General features: G+C 34.3%; 1 protein-coding gene across 4 annotated transcripts in view; it reads left to right on the forward strand.

The window, feature by feature from the left end:
• MICU3 (mitochondrial calcium uptake family member 3) overlaps window positions 1–21,112 on the forward strand; it is a 47,796-nt gene that overhangs the window by 4,603 nt on the left and 22,081 nt on the right. For all 4 annotated transcript variants that reach the window (XM_084285693.1, XM_084285691.1, XM_084285694.1 and 1 more), the window contains exons 2-7: window positions 5,701–5,854; window positions 9,948–9,979; window positions 10,830–10,908; window positions 14,633–14,680; window positions 16,097–16,179; window positions 19,856–19,927. In XM_084285693.1, the coding sequence (XP_084141819.1) occupies window positions 5,701–5,854; window positions 9,948–9,979; window positions 10,830–10,908; window positions 14,633–14,680; window positions 16,097–16,179; window positions 19,856–19,927 (468 nt within the window). The remainder of the gene's footprint in view (window positions 1–5,700; window positions 5,855–9,947; window positions 9,980–10,829; window positions 10,909–14,632; window positions 14,681–16,096; window positions 16,180–19,855; window positions 19,928–21,112) is intronic.

Raw genomic sequence — 21,112 nt, forward strand, 5'->3', positions numbered from 1 at the left:
AAACTTATGTAAGACGGACTGTTGGAGAATATGGCAGTGTAATATTTATTTTGGAGGATTTCTGGAGTAGCTGTGCTTATAGATAAACATTGCTACCCCAAGAATTTCCTGTAACAGAATTATATTTGAACAGGGCCCTTTTTACAGCATTTTAAACACATTCCAGCTTCCTATGCTTGTAAATATTTTAATATAATAATGTCCTTATCTCAGAGAAAAGGGATCAACTAACAAAATTGTTGGCTGTTCTACATCTAAGTAGCTGCTAGAAATACAACTTCACTAAGCATCAAAACAATTTTGTCTACTTTGGGATTTTCCCCACACTGGGAACTTGACGTTTAACCTTTTGGCCACCCAGCATGAAAACAAAATTGTGCTACTTTTATCTACATGGGAGCATATTAAATAAGCCTGAAGTCAAATATAAGTGAAGGAAGTAAGGAGCAGCATTGCTTTGAAAACCTTTTTATTTTAATAATTTGCACAGATTCTCATTGATGGAAGACAGATTACTTTGCAAGCAAAAATTCAAAGAAACTCACTCACTTGAAATAAATTAAAGATTAAACTACTGTAACATAACATATTTTTGACTGCAAGCGAAAGGTACTTTTAGTAGCAAATGTTGGCTTCTTTAGTTAAAATAGTATCACCTTTATGTCAGTTGGGAAAAGCAAAAGAACACTGATTTGACTTGGAACACAACAAACGTGTGTCTTTTATGATACCGTTGGAGCCATTCACTTCGTATACATGTACACACAGCGGGTATGTTTTTTCGTGTTTTGTAAAATACTTTGCATTAGCTTAGATATTCTTAGGATCTGAAAGTTGAAGCGTTGCTATGGGTTTTGATAATAGATTCTTTTGGATTACGTTTACTCGTAGGCACCAAGTTTTCTAATTTTCAAATAAAAATTCTGTCTCTGGCATTTGAGCTCGTCTCTGTGGGAAAAAATAGATCTTTGGCCAGAGAATAAAACTTCGTAATTACTGACTTAACGTTCTGTGACTAACACTTGGCAAAGGACATTTCTTCTCTGTTTTATAAGAGGAAGGGTAGTGACTTCATGCTTTATCCTCTGCACCTTACTTCCACTGACCCTGATCATTACCATTTATTGATATTTTCACATAATTTGAGGTCAGAACTATTGCAATGTTTTAATTACCTTGATGTCACTGTGTGAGTTTGTGTCCTGCGTCAGGCCATTTTATGGCAATGTAGAGTTACTGCATGGATTTCACTATAACCATCGAGGTTAATTCACATTATACCAAATTCAGACATCATATCAGTGAGGTAAGAGAGCCAGTAAGACAAAATATATGGGACTAGAAATGGTAATGAAACATGCCTTAAGGCAGTTGGAGTAATATGTGGAAATCTTTGGTGAGAGCACTGGACATCTGAGGCTGTTTGGCTTGGCTGTTCTGGCAGACACAGTATGTGAGCTATGAATACAAAATGGGAGTGAATTTGGGACAGTAATTTTGCTTGATAGAAAGCCTAGATTTCCTCCAGTTAAGTTTTTGCTGTGATTTAAGGGAGAAAATACAGAGTGGTATCACTCTAAAAGAGATGCTGCATGAAATGTATTCAGAGCTGATTGACTTAAAAGTGCTGAGCGACCTTAATGAAGATGCACTGGAGTTAGAAAGGGGAAGGGCAAAAGGATGAGAGGCACAAACTGTTTACAACTCTTGGTGCTTAGGTTCCTGTGGGAACAGGGAGAAGATAAGACATGGTTTGTGAGAGCTGCTGAGCCTCAGTCTCCCCCCTTTACGTCTACTTGATCAGTTGTGAGATGGAAGGTTATGGCCATCACCTGGGTTCTTGGTGTCAGCCACCTTTTATCCAGCGAGTTCAGTGAAGTAGATTGGTATACATGTAAAGATAAACAGGAACTTGCCTGCTACACTTAAAATTAAGATAATACTGCTACCAGGAGGTTCATGACATTCTGCTCGAAGGGAATTACCATGTCCAGTTTTCAAAAGAACCATAACACGATGCAAGATCATTGTAGTTTGTAGGTAGGATTGCCCAGAGGATTAGTAAACAGAAGCATAAAAAAAATCTCCCCTCTTTCGTTTGTCAAAGGGATGTACTTTCATGAAAGGTTTTTTTTTGAAGATTGTTCGTAATTACAGAGAGATTTAGTCTGGATAAGCTCATGAAACTTCAAATAGAAATTGGGATCTTACCGAATGCTGTTCACTCCCTCACTAACAGTACCTTTCCTGAGGTATTCAGTATCTACTCTGTCTCATTCCTGTGTCCACAGGATTTGATACTAGTGCTGTTACGACAAGATTGCCTAACCTGAGTGAAAATAAAAAATAAATCAATTGAGAGCAAATCATGGTGTCACGAAAATTCTCATACTTGCCCTACTGGATTATAATCTGCTAAAGTTGGGGAGAATATATTGAGGAGGCATTGTGATTACAGGTTGAGAATTCCTTAAGTGAATGCCTGTAAAGGTATGGGTTGAGATAACATTTTAGGATGTCTTGACTTTTTAATTAACGTATTAAGTAGTTTCTAACAATTACAGATTCTATGCAAGTAAGTTTCATGAATTAATAAGCAGTAATAGAAGAAGGAAAGCTTTCAACAGGAAATCAGGAAAAAAAAAATATTATTCCCATGGATGGTTTTACTTGGCAGTTTACTAATGCTTGTGCCTAGAGTCTTCTGCAGCCAAACCCTGCCTAGACACTTGGACACTTGATAGGTGAGTCCCGTGATCTGACACAGTAAGTTAAACCCTGTATGCAGGGCTTTGTTTGAGTTCATGTTAAATCAATAGCATAAACAGCTTGTTCTGATTCTTTCAGGTGAAACCACAAAGTTCATAATAAAGTGGTTTTTATATTCCTTAGACTAAAATTCTGCTTAAACCTGTAATTTCCCCACCATGCTAACCTGAAGTAGGTGCAGGTTTCTGCAGGAAGGGGTGAAACTGTCTTTTCCATAAGCTACAGATTCCTGTAGCCTAGGTTTTGGAACAAATACTGTGCTTTGGGGATAGATCCAGGATTTTGTCTGGCTAAGAAATAACACCATGAAAACAAAAAAAAATTCAGATCAGTGCCCTTATCCAGTTTGACACTTAGCAAATAGAGCATTTAAGTGCCAGACCAAGGGTATGCAGGGTATTGAGAGGTATGGCTCTTAATGGTGGCCAGCAGTATTTCTATTGGATTACAATGACTTTTAGCCAGAGTGTAAAATACTGGCATTGCTATTTAGCCAGAGGGAAAATGTAGATTGGTGAAAGTGAAGCGGAAACTAAGATTTTGGAGACCAGAGTACTGGCATGAATTAAGTCTAAGCGAGTCTTAAAAATTCCATGTTTGCAGTATGTTGTTTTATATTAGTGTAGGGTACTTAAGGTAATGCTAAGATATGCCTGAGATTTTTGCAAATGCTTTTTTAAGTGTCTTGAGGGAAATACTAAGCAGCAGTACCTGAGATGGTGTGAGTTTCCTGAGAACAAAGAAACTCAACATGCTCTCCAAATCTGAACAGTCAAGGTGCGATGGTATTTCTTGAATGATGTATTACCTACAGATTCTTCTGATTATGCATGATTGATTATGATTGATTACAATTGATTACACATACTGCGCGTGTAATATGGCCTTGAAACAGTTTCTTTCCTGAAAGTTGACTTTGCAGAGGTACTGCTATATTACTCATGCTTACAACCTGTGTTTATTCAAAAGCATGTTTGTAATAGTGATAAAATAACAGATGTATCAAAAAAAAGATAGATTATTAAACTTCAAATACAAAGGCAATCAGTTATGTCACTACAAGCTCTACCAAAACAATTGTGTTGTGTAAATCCCACATGAAGGCATAGCTTGAATGCCACTGGACTGTAGAAGGATCACTAAGACTATATTCAAACAGCAATAGCACATAAATATTTTTGCTTGAATATGGATTTGTCAGAAGAGAATTCTTTTTTTTCTTTTTTTTCCACTCCTCCAGGGAGACCTTAGAGGCTTTCCAGTACCTAAAGGGGGCCTACAAGAAAGCTGGGAAGGGACTCCTTGTCAGAGGGTGTAGTGATAGGGCAAAGGGTAACAGCTTTAAACTAAGAGAGATTTGGATTAGATAAAAGGAAGAAATTCTTTACCCAGAGGGTAAACCTTCTAAAATGTGTAAATTTTTTACCCAGAGGGTGGTGAGGCACTGGCACAGGTTGCCCGGAGAAGCTGTGGAAGCCCCATCCGTGGAAGTGCTCAAGGCCAGGCTGGATGGGGCTTTGGGCAGCCTGGTGTGGTGGGAGGTATCCCTGCCCATGGCAGGGAGGTGGAACTGGATGGTCTTTAAGGTCCCTTCCAAACCAATCTTGTGATTATATGAGTGTGTCATTCTAAAGAGAGTTTGTAGGTCTAGTTGTCAGAATATTTTTTATTGGTCAAGTTTAACTGAGTAATCATTTGAAAAAGATAAAATGTGGAAGACTGATTCTCAATCAGAAGTATAGAATACTTGTATGTAGAGCAGTCTACTAACAATTAAATGAATGTATAAGCATTTCTATTACAATTAATTTCTGTGACAGTTTTTTGCCATTGAAACTAAATTTGATTCCCTTTTCCTTCTCCCCCCATAGATGCAATAATTTCAGAGCGACTAGAGACAGTCCAGAAAGAGAACTGTGTACTCAGTGGTCTTTTTCCTTCTAGAAGGCAGGTTAAAATGTCCAAGGTGAAATATCCAAGTACTAAGACTTATATATGTGAAATGGATTTAGGTGTATCCTTTCTTTTCCTTTTATGAAGCAGTTTGGATTTTATCTTTTTCATCTCTGAAAACATGTTCAAGAAACATGCAGTTTCTTCAAGCTATTGATTCCATGGAGGAGTTTGCCTGGCCTTGAGATTAAAAAAAGTTTTCAGTTAGTAGTAATATATTTTCTGTTTGAAGCTTTGACAGTATAAAATAAAGATACAACAATTTAGAATATTTACAGCTTTGTACTACTAAGTTTAAAAACATGGTGAACATAACAGAATTGGCCAATATCTATAAACCTCTCATGGGTTTGAATGAACTCCATGCCATATAATACTTCTGTAGCTCTGGAGAAGTAATTCTGCTCTTATTCTGTTCCCTGAGTATGGTAGCTTTGATTGCAGTAGATACTTGAAATAGCAATAATCATAGAAGGTTCACACATTTTAGAAGGTTTACACGTTTACTTTTTGTAAATGGTGTTATGGAGGTGTTTTGCCTATTACTGTCAACAGCTGCATTCTACTTGAAGAAGCAATTAAAAAAAAGAAGTATTCAATTTTCTTCTGGAAATGCCAGAAAACTGAAATAATTTTAACAGAGTCATTTAAAGTCTGACTGCTCAAGTTACACTGACTTCTTTATTTAAAATTGCCCTCCTTTCTCTGATGCATGAACCTATGTCCTCTCTCCCCCACCCCAAGCTTGAGTAGTGTCAGCAATTTCAGTGCATGAAGATTTATTGCTAAAACTGTAGAAGACTGAAAATTACAGCAGTAAAAATCTTAATTTCAACTCTAACTGTACAGAAATATTTGGTTGGATTTGACTTTATGAATTATCACTTTTACATTTACAGTTTCTTTGTAGCGAATGGCAGTGGCAATTGTAAAACAATACTTTTTGTACGTTAAAATTATTTCCTTTTGTCTTTGAAGGTTACAGAAAGCAGATCAGACCTTGAAGATTTACACCTTTATGCAACACCTCGGGAGCAACGGTTTCGTAGGTTTGCCAGTTTAGAATTTGAAGGACAGCTGTATATGACTCCCTATGACTTCATTCAGGCTGTCACAAACGATGAACCCAAATGTAAGCGGGATTTTTATGCTGATAAAATTACTTGAGAAATGATGGTGGTTTATGTTATTTTTCCTTTTAGTTTTGGTTACTACTTTTGTTTCTGATTGTGGTGAAACGATGCTGAACCTTCCAGAATTTTATTTTTAATGGTATCCAAATGCATGCAGACAGCGTCCTGATTTCTACTAGATTGTAAACATCTGTATACATTTTTTTTGATTCCTGCAGAAAACATTAGATAAACATTCTTACCCTACAGGTCACACACAGCTTAATGGGCATGAAAGATAAATTCACGTTTACCTTTTGCATTGACACAGTTACAGTTCTGGTTTCTTTCCAAGCAGACCAGTACTGCTGGAAGACTCTTACCTCCTTCTCTGTGTACTTTCTGTGTAAATAGTCAGGCAAGAATCCAGTATTCTAAATAATTTAGGATAGCATTGGTTTGCAATCTCTGCAATCTTAAGTTGTCATCTGGTATCATTTTTGTTGGGGAGAGGGGTTGATTTTTGTTGTTTGGTTCGTTTTGCTCTACAGAGATTCTATAAGCATGTCATGGTTTTCTAAATAACATACTTTGAGCAGGAATTTCAGTCCTTTGGGGAATCTACTTTCTACACTTTCTAGCACTGCGTGTTAATTAAATTGATGAAAAATAAAGTAACAACTTCATTTCACTTTTTCTATTTTTTTTTTGCTTTAATTATCAAAGAGTGACCAAACAGTAAGTGAATGTTACAATCCATTGCCGCTCCAATATGACTTCCTGGCCCTCACGTTTGCAGGGCATTGGTAGCAGCACACAACTGAGAAACGAGAGTATCTCTGCTCAGATGTAACATGTATAATATCTTACCATAGACTTCAGGAAGAAAGATCTATACCACAGAGCTAACACAGAGAGAGTCAAAAGCAGGTGAAACAGTCGAGGACTGCTTAAAGCTCTCTGCAGATTTTTCCCCATTGTTATGTTAACTGTAATGAAACCAAGAGGAAGGAATCCAGCAATGGCACATCCATGATCAAAACTGTAATCTCATAACAGTGAAGACAGAAGTAGTGAAAACTTGCAAAACTTTGAAGCACTTAGCAGGAAGCAAATCTTCATTCCCTTTTTTGCTCTCCATTTGAAACAGAGAAAACAGATTCCTTATCGCAAAAAAAAAAAAAAAAAAAAAATATATATATATATATATATATATATATAAATAATTACACATCAGCACGTTGGATCTACTTTCTTTACCCAGATCTCCAGGTCCTTTTTTTTTTTTTTTTTTTTTTTTTTTTGTCACTCGGGGAGTGGGTTTCAATAGCTTTTCCCAGGGCAGTGCATCCCATAGCATAGCCATATATGTCTATGGAGTATTTGTGTCATTTGCGGGGCATCAGTTAAATAATACACTTTGTTTTAAATTCATTTTACAATGTTTTGACTAGTCTGTCTACACTGCGTATGTGGTACACCTGTAAGACTTTTCCATGTTAATTAAATTTAGGTTTCTTCCTCCCTCACTGCAAGCATTCAGATGTTTAAAAAATAAAAGTGTTAAGCTTACAAGGATATTCTGTTCATCTCATGTCAAAAGAGAAGAGATCAGGAACTCAAACAATGAAGAACCCTTCTGGGTTGAGTGTAAAAAAAAATCTTGCTTGTGTCAAAATCCTTCCCATGTATCCAGTTGATCTCAGAGACTAAAGGCAAAACTAACCTTCATGCCTTTAAGTTTTATACGCTAGTTTTATAGATTACATGACTAAGATAATTATTTTAAGGGATGGTGTAGGAGGCTGCAACTAAGTAGAAGTGGATGACTTCATTATGGTGGAAGTCATCTAGGATATTTAGGCAGAACGAGGCTGACTTCTTGGACAGAAGGCTGACAAATAGGAAGTAATAAATGAAGTAAATGATATGTACTTACTACCATTTCCAGCCTCTGATCTCTGAATGTTTAGTTTCAAACTTTATACTGCTTTGTCAGTTTGCACATCTTAATTATCTGTCTCCTTATGCTCTCCTAAAGGAAGTAAATAAAGTATTTTTCTGAATAATATAATAATACCTGCTAGAAGTATTTTGTAATTTTGGATCATTTTAGTTTTGTTTGAAACTATAAATAGCAGGGTCCGTGCAGGCCAACATACCACAGTGTCTATATTTTGCATAAAAGAACATATGCTTAATTTTTTTTTTTATGGATGAAGACTAGAAAGGTCTTGAATATTGTTAGAAAGCAAAACCGCCCTTTGAAGAGTAATAATAGTAGCTCTTTGTGTCTGCTTTATGGAAAAGCTAATGATACTAGACCTGAATGAGATTTTTTGATGGAGTGAATGCGTCTATTGTGATTGATTTACTTTGGAAATCTTGTAAACCCTACAAAAGTCAAGAGGGTGTTCACTTCCTTTTTTTGATTAAACACTAACTAATATGGTAAGAGTATATTTTTCTTTTATAAAATGTAACTTTTGACTCCAGGCAGCTGGAGTCAAATATGAAATAAATGGTATAATTAACTTTCTACTGCTGCCTTTAAGGTGAAGGCTTTCATTTGGGAAAATATATCTTAATAGTCATGCTTGATACATTTTTACCATCTGCATATGTGTTTATATGTTCAGAAAGTCAATGAAAAGAAGAGGAAATACTTTGTTTTGCTAAAAAGCTCTTGATAACTATAAAAACTTCAGCTTAATACTGAGCTGTAAGAAGTATGTATATAGACAGAAAACTTAACTTGTCTAGAAGCATAAATCTATATATAACATGAGAAATTATCTGGCTGGAAAGCTAGATATAATTATTTCCCATTTTTTGTGGTAGGCATAAACATACAGCAATTTATGTGGTAAAGGTGGTTGTTTTGTTTTAGTATTTTGAGACAAAGCTTTAATGGACATTAAATAATTAAGCTGAAAAGTACATGAAAAAATTGGATCATGTTATGATGTTGCATGATATAATCCCACCATGTTTGCAGTGGGATTTGCAGACACGTTTAGTGCTATTGCTGAGGTGTAGAACTAAAATTTCAGTCAGTGTCACACCACAAACCAGTAAGAGACCATAGTAGCTTTTGTGTCCTGGTTTTTATTTAATGAAGCATGGACACCACCATGAGAAGGGGTTTTCTAGTACCAGAGGGTGTTTTGCTTTATAAAAATTAGTCTTTACTAACCAAGAAGATAAGTATTTTACCACATAATCAATTTCTTGTACCTTTGTAAATTCTGATATTTGCAGCGCTTTATCTTAATACTGAATGTGTGCAAAGGTTTGTCTTGAGAGGTTGGTGATGAACATCAAGTTCTGAATTCTTAGGTGGTTGTAGACAACCGTTGTCAAATGCCAGTATCATCTGCTTCTGGATTCTTTCACTTTAAGGCATCAGGAAGAAAGCATCTGTTCAGTCTTATTCATTATGAGTTTTCAGGTTTAATGAGCAATTTCAGTTCTGAACTCTTCAGCTTTGTTAAAATTACTTACAAAAAATTAGCTCAACAGAGGCTCTAAAAGGGAGCATGAATCTGATCACAGAATCACCTAGGTTGGAAGAGACCTCCAAGATCACCTAGTCCAACCTCTGACCTAACACTAACAAGTCCTCCACTAAACCCTATCACTAAGCTCTACATCTAAACGTCTTTTAAAGACCTCCAGGGATGGTGACTCAACCACTTCCCTGGGCAGCCCATTCCAATGCCTATCAAGCCTTTCAGTAAAGAAGTTCTTCCTAAGTAAAGAAGAACCTTGGAATGGCTAAAAGGAGTCCTAGCTTCTGATGTTGTTTCAAGGACTTTTTTTTTTTTTCTATTTCTATGTATTTGCTTTAAAATATATGGCTAGTGAACTGAAGCAGGGGCCAGAATCTAGGAATCTAAGTTAGGAGTCTAGGTATGTATTAAACTACTTTTTTCTATTAATAAGATAAAGAGATTTTTTTTGAGCCAGGCTGAGGACTTATCTCATTAATAAAGTAGGGAAAATATTTCTTGTTTGGCTAGAAAATAGTGATTGTGGATGTAGTATAATTTTAATGACACCATATTAACATAACTAAATTTGGTATGTTCATAACTTTGTCTTTTGTTGCAGGTGCTAAAAAGTGGCGATCCCTGTCAAAGCAGGTGGGTAGTAGTTCCTACACTGGAATAACTCCTATAACCATACCTTTTGCTACAACTGCCTTTTTTCATGATGTAAACTTGGTGTTGCAGAAGAAAGGTTTTTCATCCTTATAAAAAAAAAAATGCACAAATTTTAATTTCTTCTTTTTTGTCACTTCAGACTGATTTGAATCCAGAATCTCAAACATACTTGAGCAGCTGTGCCTGTTACGTTTGGTTTAGTGACTTTCTCAAACCTCTGTCAGTTCCTTCCTCAGCCCATATCTGAGTTTTAGTGTCGAAGTGTAACAGCTGCCTGAAATACTCATGCCACTCTAGCGTTTGCTGAAGTGCCTCTCACATTTTAGTTTTTTTGTATTTGTACAACTGCAAGAAGGCTGTTTCAGTGTCCGTGTATTGAGAATAAAGTACATTTGTATTCATGGGTGAAGTTTGCTTTAGTTTAGGTTGAGTATTTTAAAAGAACAATTGCCTAGAGCTTGTATCAAAACCTCACTGAAATCCAAGGGGGACTCATCTTTGACTTCAGTGAACATGTGCAACAGTGAGTAATTTCAGCAACGATATGTATGTTATATGTATCTCTCCAATTCTGCAAACACTTAGTATTCATGCAGATTTTTTCTTGGATGAGCAATTCTTGTATTAATCATGTATGCAAAATTTATGTATGTGTTTAAGTAATTACAAAGTCATTGTGATAAACTGAAGTTAAAGTAAGTGGTAGATTTGCATGGAGTTCCTTTCTTGTCTTTTATGTTGATTTCCTAGCATTTACTCATAATCAGAGAACATCTTCATTCAAATATCTAAATATATTCTTCAGTATTTTTCAAATCTTATTTTTTAGGAATTGAATCAGATCCTTATGGAGACGCCACCAGTTTGGAAAGGATCATCCAAACTTTTCCGTAATCTTAATGAGAAAGGTGAGGGATAAGAATTCATTTTCCTGAACCAAATAGTCATATGTATTAAGTTATTGTGACTGAAGTAAATTACTACTTAACTTAGTACTTAAATCTTTCAGAAAATGTAATCAAGTTTAAAAAAATAAATAAATAAAAATTGTTGCTTTCTACATTTTAAAGAATATAGAAGTTCCCTTTAGTCTCTACAGTGTTTTAATTCTGACATCTTCCAGCTAATATTCTTAAGTGAACGGGTAATCTAGTATATTTATATATTTATATTTATACATATGTTTATAATATACTAAATATATATGTATGTATATATATATATATATAAACATACGTGTATATATTTAGTATATTAAGTGGTAATTTTAGTATGTAAACTGACGTTTGACTGTTTCACATTCAGTTTCTTCCAATCATCTGTAGAACTGTTGTCAGTTCGGACAATAGAACTTATATGGAATGTTCTAAAAAAATACGCAAAATGTCTTTAAGACATCACTGAAGACAGTGATGGTCCCTGATATAATTGAATAAATGTTTTCTTCACAACAGAAAGAGTTTCAGAAATGCTGTCTATCCCTTTAAAACGAGCTGACCAAGCTCTTTTTGAACCTTTAGAACTTTATTAGTAAAGGAAGAGCCATGGTCCAGGTCTCCCCCCACCTTTTTTTTTTCCTCTTTAATATTCTGTATCACTTGGGGGGAAAAAAAAAAAAAAAAGAGAAAAAAAAGAAACTGTTAACTCATGTACCAAAATGAAAAAACTACTTATGGTAAATAACCCCCATATTCTTTTGTTTATTTTCAGAATAGTAAAGGACTGATGGAACTTTAAAATATTTCTAAAAAAAGCAGCCGCAAGCAATTGCTATAAAATAAAGACACTTTCTGGATCTTTAAATAATCATGCTAACAACAAAACTCAAAACAAATATGTGCACTTATTTGATGAGTCTAATTTAACTACAGCTTAAATTTATTAAACGAGTAAGTAAGCCACTATTTTTAGAGGAGTGTCACAAGCTTAAATCTCTAGTGTGTTCTAGAGATTCCAATCTCTTGAATCTTGAATTGTAAACTACATTTAGATTTTTTTGCCCTGAGCCTGCAGTCAATACTCCAGGGAGAAGCAGAAACTGGCACGTTTTTGCATTATATTTCCTTGTTCTAGGCTGACAGTTGTATAGTCAGAACAGCTGACTATTCACCTTCATAATCTGTTAAATCAGTACCTTATCAGTTAAAAAAAAAAAAAAAAAAAGTATCTAGATATTGCTTACTAAGTCTATTAATAATAAGATGTCTCCAAAACAGGCGGTCTTGATTCAACAATATTTTACTCCAGTCTTCTGTTAGTGAAATTCTACAGAATCTGATAGAAGTAAGAGGATTCAAAACTGGTGTAATAAACTGGTAACGTTGGTAATAAACTTTAGCACTTATATAGCTTTTCGGCACACTTTACAAAACAAGTGAATTCTGCTACCCCATTTTATAGATAATATTAGATGGAGGGAATGGGAATAGAATTCAAGTCTCCTTCATTCTCATTTATATGATATGAACACTTCAAGATTATTTTACTCATATTCTTTAAAACATGCACATTTTAGTATGAAGGAAGTACCAAAGGCCTATGTCAATATATTTTGCCATAGATTAATTTAAACTACACAGATTTACGCCAGCCATCCTCAGGTCTTAGTTTTTTGTGTTTTACCCTCAAGTGACCTCCACCTCTTCTTTCTGATCTTGGAATAAGCTTTTCTTTCAATTCAATTGAAATTACAAAGCCTCTCTCCCGTAACGCTCAGAGCAGTCAACCAGAACTATCTGTCTACAGCTACAATATACCAGCACAAACAAAAGGAGAGAATGCTTTCAAGGCCTTTTATATTGCTGTCTTCATACCTGTGGTGGACTATTTGACAATTGCACTTCCTTCCTCCATTCTACAACAAAGAAGGTGTCATCAAACAAACAAAAATTCATTTTTTACATTTATTGACGGGCTATTAAAGAATGTTTTACATTACTGAATGAGAACCTTTGAGGTATCTGATTTCTTGATAGCTGCTTGTCCAAACAGACTCAAGTAGGCATTTGTAAAAGAATTTCTGCAAGGTGCTGTATAAATTCAAGCCACACGTTGATTCACATCTTTGTGTTACTGGAGAATGCAGCTGAAGAAGTATCTAAGTTGATTTTTACGACTGTTCTTAAAAGCAGGGAATCTTCACTGCAAAGCTGGAAAAATGACAGTCTTCATGAATATTATTTCAGGACAGAACTAATATGGAACTTTTTGTGCTATAAGTATTAATAAAAAATGCTGAAGTTTCTTAGTTTGGCAGCACTGGAAGTGCTGATGTTAAATCTGTTCAATAATTGTGAAATCTGTATGGATAATATAGTGTTCAAGTTTGAATTATATAGGTGCTTCAGCGAAAAAAATCACATGACTGTTTACATAGTTCATCATATATTCAGTTGAGTTAGACTTTAGAAGATACTTAAACGTCCAAAGGTGTGACTGTTTTTTTAAAAAGCGCTTATGAACTTCACCTAGACAGAAATAAAGGAGACAGTAACTTTTGAAAATCACAGCAGCTAGACATCTCTGCTATCAGGCATCTAAATACTTTTTTTGTTGTTTGTTAAGCTTTTGAAATAGTCTAATATTGTGGACTGGCTTAAGATTTTGGGTTTTATAAAACAGACAGAATCAATTGGTTAGAAATCAGGAACCAGTTTTGGTAGCTCAACCTTGAAGACGACTAGAGCTAAAGGCCTTTGGTAGAATTGCAGGTTACTGTTGCCAGTTCTTAGTGCATTGAGGGATGCTCTTCTTCATTTGCGCTGTATGCATTCTGTAAGGTTATCTTTTTACCCCAGAAATAGAGAAATGGAAGTACAGCTTATCAAACATACCATTTGGATATTGACTTCAGCTCTAACTTAAATTTTGCCTTCTTTATTTCTGAAGAGGAAAGGTAATGCCATATCATGCTGTGATTACCTTTTGACATCTGACAAAAGATTAAAAGCTTGAAATGTATTCCTTACAGGTCTTTTGAATGTAGAAGATGACAGTACAGGTTCCCTTAATAGGCTTTGAAAATATTTAACAAAAAGCTACACATTCATTTAATAAGAGTTTTAATATAAAATTCAGGTGATTATTATGAAAGTGTGCATATAAAGATAATTCGAAAGCCCAAACTATGCTTTTGTAAGTAATACAAGGCCAAGTTTTCAATTAGCATATGACATGCACTTAGCATATGTTAAAGTCAAGAACTATTTTCAAACGTTATCTATCAGGAGGAAGCGCTATTAAAGTTCTCATAGTAAACGTTCTCCTGCTGTTAAAGACTGTTGTCATGTATTATTGGTGAGATTTTCAGAGAGCTAAATAGCTTCTAAAAATCTAACCAGCTTCTGTTTAATGAGCTATTCTCTACTGTTTATTTTATTTGCATTATTTATTTATTTATTTGCATTATCTATCTCCTAAAATAGTCAACAGCAAAAAAAAAAAAAAAAAAACATAGATCCATATTTTAGTCAAATGAATCAATGACTAGCTTGAACACAGTCACATGCAAACAAATATGAATAGGCATATGTATGAAAATGTTCCTCCTTATGCATAGATTTAATGTTTTTGAGTTTAAGATTTGGATCCAAAGTAAAATTAATATGGCATCATTTTTTCTGTTGTTTTCAGGTGTGATATCTTACACAGAATATTTATTTCTCTTATGTATTTTAACAAGTAAGTATTTTGGGAAAAGAAAAAAATCCTTCTTTACAAATTCTTAAGTTTCAAATATATTGCTATATATTGGGATTTTTTTGTCCTCTCCTGCATATCCCAATATTGAAAAAAATGTATCAGGCATCTTTATATCCATTTGAACCTGCCTTGTCCTACAGAATCTTGTGTTATGCTTTAAGTGATTTATTCTCTAGAAACATCTTTCACTGGGTGTTGAAAACGCTGAGGCACTTCAGCTAAAACCCAGTAAAGATCTTAAACTTGCTTTGTTCTTTGAAATTCCTATACAATTTCTGGTTGAATTTACTGAATGTACTGAATTCACTGGTCATAAAGGACATTGAATATAGGGAGAAGAATATATATTATGTACATTGTTACTGTTTTGTTTTCCTTCTTAGTGCATAAAAGATAACATCAGTGGGATAGTGATATCAGTAACATGTTTCATTTTAGAAAATCTGTCAAACTGAAGTAAATGTTTATTTATATAAGAAAACACTAACAAAATCAAATACTTATTCTTCTACCACCTGTGAAAACAAAGTAGAAGAACTTATAGCTCGAGTAAACTAAGCTTGATGCCAACTGATATTTTAAGAGCTGCTTTTTGGGAAGGATCAACGTGTTTTGTCTTTCCTTTGTATACAATCAAAGCATTTCTATTGGATTCATTAGATTTTTATTCAGATATTATTTGGATACTTCCTGTGAAACAGACAGAGTGGGAACTTTACCCCAAACCCGTACTTAAATGCTGCATCAGTGGATATCCTTCCATCATCTCTTTATCTGGACTAACCTCTGGCCATAATTCATATTGCAAGGCAGTGAATTATCACCATAATGTTGCCCAAAGACTTCACTTACAGTTGCCTTCAAAGTCAATGTGTTTCCGAACTGATGTAAAATTCTAACCTGATCTCAAATTTCAATGACTGTAAGCATGTAAACAAGAAAATTTTTCCTCTTTCTATATGTCATTCATTTTGACCAGGAGTTGCATCCTGTACTTTTTTTTTTTTTTTGCAAAGCTTTTTAAAGTGTCTTGAGAATACTGTTTTCATAAACTTATTTTCTACAATTTTATTAAATAATATGGACTCTAATATGAACTAACACTATTTTAACCGCTGAAGCAACCTCTACTGAAATGCATTTTTCTTGAGTATTTTGTGATTTATTTCTACTGTATATTTCCTTAATCATTTGTGAGCATACCTTATGTTTTCATAATATGGACAATACTATTATATTGATGTTATGATTTGCATTTACTATGTTCACAAATATGCTAATTCAAATTAGCTGAGGATATGGCTTTTATAAAAGACACCAAATAATTTCTTAGAATTTTGTGTTTGGTTTTTTTTCTGAGCAAATTAAGACATGATTGTTGTAATTTTTTGGCAGAGCCGCATGCAGGTTTTAGAATTGCTTTCAACATGTTTGATACTGATGGCAATGAGATGGTGGACAAAAAGGAATTCTTAGTGGTATGTATATTTTCAATCTTTCAATGTTTTTATGTAATCTTGAAATTCACTTTTTGTCTAGATTGAGACTTAAGATGATGTCAGCGGTCATGAGAACGTGAGGCATTCTCCACTGACTGGAGTGGTTTATTTGCCTTATTTAATGTAAACAGTAAATGTAATGTAAATAGTAGCTTTTTATTACAGTACATGTATGTGTTGTGTATAATGGTTTTTGAAGCTTAATTCCAGTTTCTATTCTGGATCTTTATAATTAGACTGTTGAAGTAATATTGCTATGTCAGTGATCAGTAGAATTATATATTTAAAAACACAATGAAAAGGAAAGGCATACTTCCCATGTTCTGTTTCTGAATTATTTCCAACTCAAGCTATAAGGCTCAATTCAAATAACCTATGCTAACCTAAAGAAAATTGAAACTTGAAGGAAACTGTCCTCAACACACTGCACTTCCTTCAATTCCCTTTTTCAAGGAGGTGATGCACAGAGTGAGAAATGAAGAGAACGTTTTCTGTTGGCCTACCTCCATCAGAACAGGTTTCTTTTGTTTGGGAAGCTGCTGTCACATGCATATTTTGACATGCTAAACATTTTTTCTATTATAATATTAAATGTACATTTCCTTCTATTTGCTGATTGCAATAGTCATCTCCTCCAGGAAAAATAAAAAACAAAAACGCTCCAAACATTGAAGCAATTTTCTGGGAGATGGGAAGGTTGTCTTTCATGATTCCCCAGACCAGCTAGTGGAATAGACTGTTAAAATAATGAAAGAAGGTCATGCATTACAAGAGCTAGGATGGGAGAGAAAATTGTAGCAGGAAACATTGCCTTTCAGAAACTTATGGTAAAAATAGGATTGAATACATACATAAAGGAGGGAAACAAGTGCAACACTTAGGGATGGATATTACATCTTTCTTTCTAAGTGTGCTTTTATAGTCCTTTTCACATCTTGTTTTTTATTTCTTCTCTGTCATGGTTACTGATAGCCATTAAAAATTACTCTTTACTCTTTTCCTGTTACCAGACTTAGTGGATAGAAGGAATGAGACTTTTCAAACATCAGATACGCTGTTCTCCACCTATCATATTTAACAAATTTGTATAGATGACCCTAACTCTTCTGGATTAGTGTCAGTGGCCCTTCGAAAAAAAAAAAAATAGATCAAAACCCATACATCAGAATGTTAGATCTAAAGTAAGAAAAACTAAAATACGCAGGAAGGTAGATAAATGGTGTCTGTGTAAATAAAAGTAAATATGAGAGTAAAAGTTTATTCAGTGATACCAGAGTTATTCTCTGATAGACACAGCTGCAGACTATGTATCTGACATCCGTACTCACTTTGCATGGGTGTGGATCATCTCCTCTGTCGTTGGAAGCAGAAAACTGTAAACATAGACATTTGAACTACATCCAACATTTGCAAAATACTTTTTTCATTGATTATGGAGAGCTAATTGGAAGCAAAGTTAATACTTTTCAGATTTACAGAAAACCGTCTTTCTAGAGAATGATGTAGGGATCACGTGTTACAGTTCCCAAAGAAAAAGAGTACATGTAGTAAAGAGTTGCAAAATACTTAGTTCTTCTGATAACAGCTTTGGTGGTTTTGTCAACTAATTCATCAGGTGTTTGTGCTTTTCCCTCTGGTTATATCATAAGGGTGAGGTCAAAGAACAGAAGGATTGTATTCCCTTGTTACAGGAGATCTTGGTTTTGCTCCTTTCAACAATCTCATTATCCTGTTCTGAACAATGTTGCTATGAAGGTACTCCCAGATCCTTTCACATTCACTTTTCTACTCACTGGTATCCTATAGCACTCTTTCTGAACAAAAGATCCATTTCCAGAAGTTTAGCAAGCGCTTTAATGGTGAATGCAACAGAATCCTACCCTCTTTGCTTCAGTGGAAGGGGAAATACATCCAAAGATGCACTACCTTTTTTTCCCCCAGATTTTTTTTTTTTGGAGGGGGAGGCAGGAGGGGACAGGTGTGTGTGTGTGTTCAATTACTGCCACTCTTCTCTCCTACTTGATGGCTTGTCATTTCAGTTTTCACAAAATATTTTCTTTCTACTTCTATCTCTTTATTTACCTTTCTCCTTTCCACAACTCTGGGTTTGCAAGCTGCTTGATACTCTAGGCCATCAAGCTAAATGCCCTCTCATCACTCTTTCCTTGTCAGCATAGGTTACAGTAGTTTGTGCCTGTAAATTTACAAATATATTTGAAAAGATAGAACTAGATCTGTAAATTAATCCTGTACTTAAAAGTAGGTACAATGACACACAATATTCTGGTCTGTTTTTGCGCTATAGACAGTTCCAGAAGACAGTAGTTAATTTTGGAAATTCATAAAATGTTACTTAAAAAAGCATTGGTTGTTTGCTCTCTAACACTGCATTCATTTTTTTCATTGCTGTCATACCACAGCAGCAGAGTTTGCTGATCCCATTGTCTTTTATTCTCCGAAATATGTTATTCTGATTAAATTTGGAAAATTTTCTTGCAAACTATGTCACACACACATTATCAGTATCGGGTTTTTACCAGACTTCTGGTAGGTAAAATCCAGTCTTTGGAACCACTGTTTGTATACCATGACGTTTGGTTCTAAAAATACCATATACTGGATAGGACAAATTTGTCAGCTACAGTGTGTGTTGTTTATTTTATTTTTGGCCCATTTTGAGTTAACACATGCTACAAGGGGCAGTATGATACTTTCAGATCGATTTTTGAAAAGCTGAAGTTCACTGGTAGATGGCATCACAATAGCATCATAATACTGCTTTGTCTGCTGTGAAGAATAATGTCATTTTTCTTTTTCTAATTATTTGGGAATATTGTAAGTATTGCAATAATAAAATTATTTAAAGTATATTGATACTTACAAAGAGAATTGCAGACCATTTCATAACATGAAGACATTGCGATTTCTAAAAATAAATGTGTAAGAATCTCTGTATGTTTTAAATGCTGTGTTTGAAGTTGTCTCAGAAGTCATGTCTAAAGCTCTTAACATAAATAAATTTGGGAAGGAGGTGTTTTACAAAAGTCAAAAGTATTCTTTGAACATACTTGAAAAAACAAAGATACTTGATAAATTACTCTTGAGTAGTAGTAGAATGTTTTGCCCCCACCAGGTGTTTCCACCCCATGCTTGTGCCAGCAGGAATAAGAACTGATCTAGCTACCTAACATGAAAAAAGATTGATCCAGCTGACTGCATAGCTATACAACTGTACTAAATAGTACCTGACAACAAAGGATGTGCTTAGAGGAGTTGGAAAAGACTGGAAACTCCCACTTGTAAGCCAGTACAGACCTAGGCTGACTAAAACATAAAGCTAAATAGGATGTTCTGAGTATTGTGCTCCCAGAGTTATTAGCTTTATTTTGTGGGAAAACAAATAAACAACTTCTTCCTTTCTGTGTTATGCTTAAGGTGACAGAAGGTTCATGAAGGCATGAATATAAACAAAAAAAACATCATTGGAACATTGATATTTTACTGAAGAACAAATATAAACAAAAAACATAATTGGAACTGAAGAACTATGTTTTAATAGTGCATGCAGTGTTACTCACAGTTATTGTTAGAATGGATTGTTATGCATGTGAAATGACCCAAAAGCAAAATAAGAACAAAATGATTTGTTTTGTAGCTACAAGAGATTTTCAGGAAAAAAAATGAGAAGAGAGAAAGAAAGGGAGACGAAGAAAAACGTGCAATGCTGGTAAGTAAAATCAGAATAGTTGCAGCTGATAGTCCAGCATTAATTTTCTTTAATGCAATTCAAAAATGTACAAAGTTGTGTGTGTATGTGTATTGTGTTCGCTAATGACTTTCAATTTGTTTTGAAACAATAATTTTTTATCGTTAAAAGACTACGTATAATTTTAAGTATATACAAAGAAAAACAGTTACTGCAGTTATTGGAAAAAACACTTAAGTGGTTTATATAAAAGAAAAAATAGTATTTAAATATTGTATTACGTGCATTGATTCCACTTGGAATCTTTAAGGAAACTGAATAGTAATGAGGCAGTACCATTCAGTCACTTAAAAGTGAGGCATCTCAGTAGCAAAACCAAACTGTACTCCTGCTCTTATAACTTACAAAAAAATGTTAAATGTAGACATGCTGATGTTAATACTTGTTATTAATGTAGCAGTTTTAATATAACTGATGAAATTTGATAAGTGAACAGTTTTTATATTCTTTTCTTATTAAATACTGCTTATGATCAGCGCAAAACATCTTCAGTTGTTTATATTATATGAATAGATTTTTGTGGAACATTAAATACTTAATTTAATGTAAAATTTGTGTTTATTACATGCATGAGAAAAGTAAGTCAGAAATAGACTAGTGTGGGTTGTCTGGAGGATGGCAGCACTACCAGGAATTATACTGGTAATTTACTGGTAATATACTAGTATACTAATATTAGTATACTAGTATACTAATATACTACAGTATATATAATTATACTGGTAATATACTGGTAATTACTACTGGAATTTTACTGGTGGACAAGTAAAAATCAGGTACAAGTGTCTGTCAAGCCCATGGCAGAACAAATGTGTTCTTTTGTGATTTGCACATATTTATGGAAATAATTCTTCATTATAAGAAACATTTTGACATGTCTATGCAGCTTGTCATGGTACCCAGAATCCTTTTCAGACCATTGATTCAGGATCTCAGGATTTTGTCCCTGAAACTGTATAAAATTTGAATTCCAAGAATTAATACTTTTTAAACCTTATCTGAGTATATAAAGGGATCTTTTCTTCCCACACTGAGAAGAACTATCCTTATTAGTTTTGAAAACTGTAGGTCGATTGTTGAATCTCTCACACACTGTTTATGCTGAAAAAGGAAACTTGCACCCAAAAGAAGAGTTTTTTGAAAAAA

The sequence above is a fragment of the Netta rufina genome, assembly GCF_964035555.1.
Source record: "Netta rufina genome assembly, chromosome: 4".
NCBI classification, from domain to species: Eukaryota; Metazoa; Chordata; class Aves; order Anseriformes; family Anatidae; genus Netta; species Netta rufina.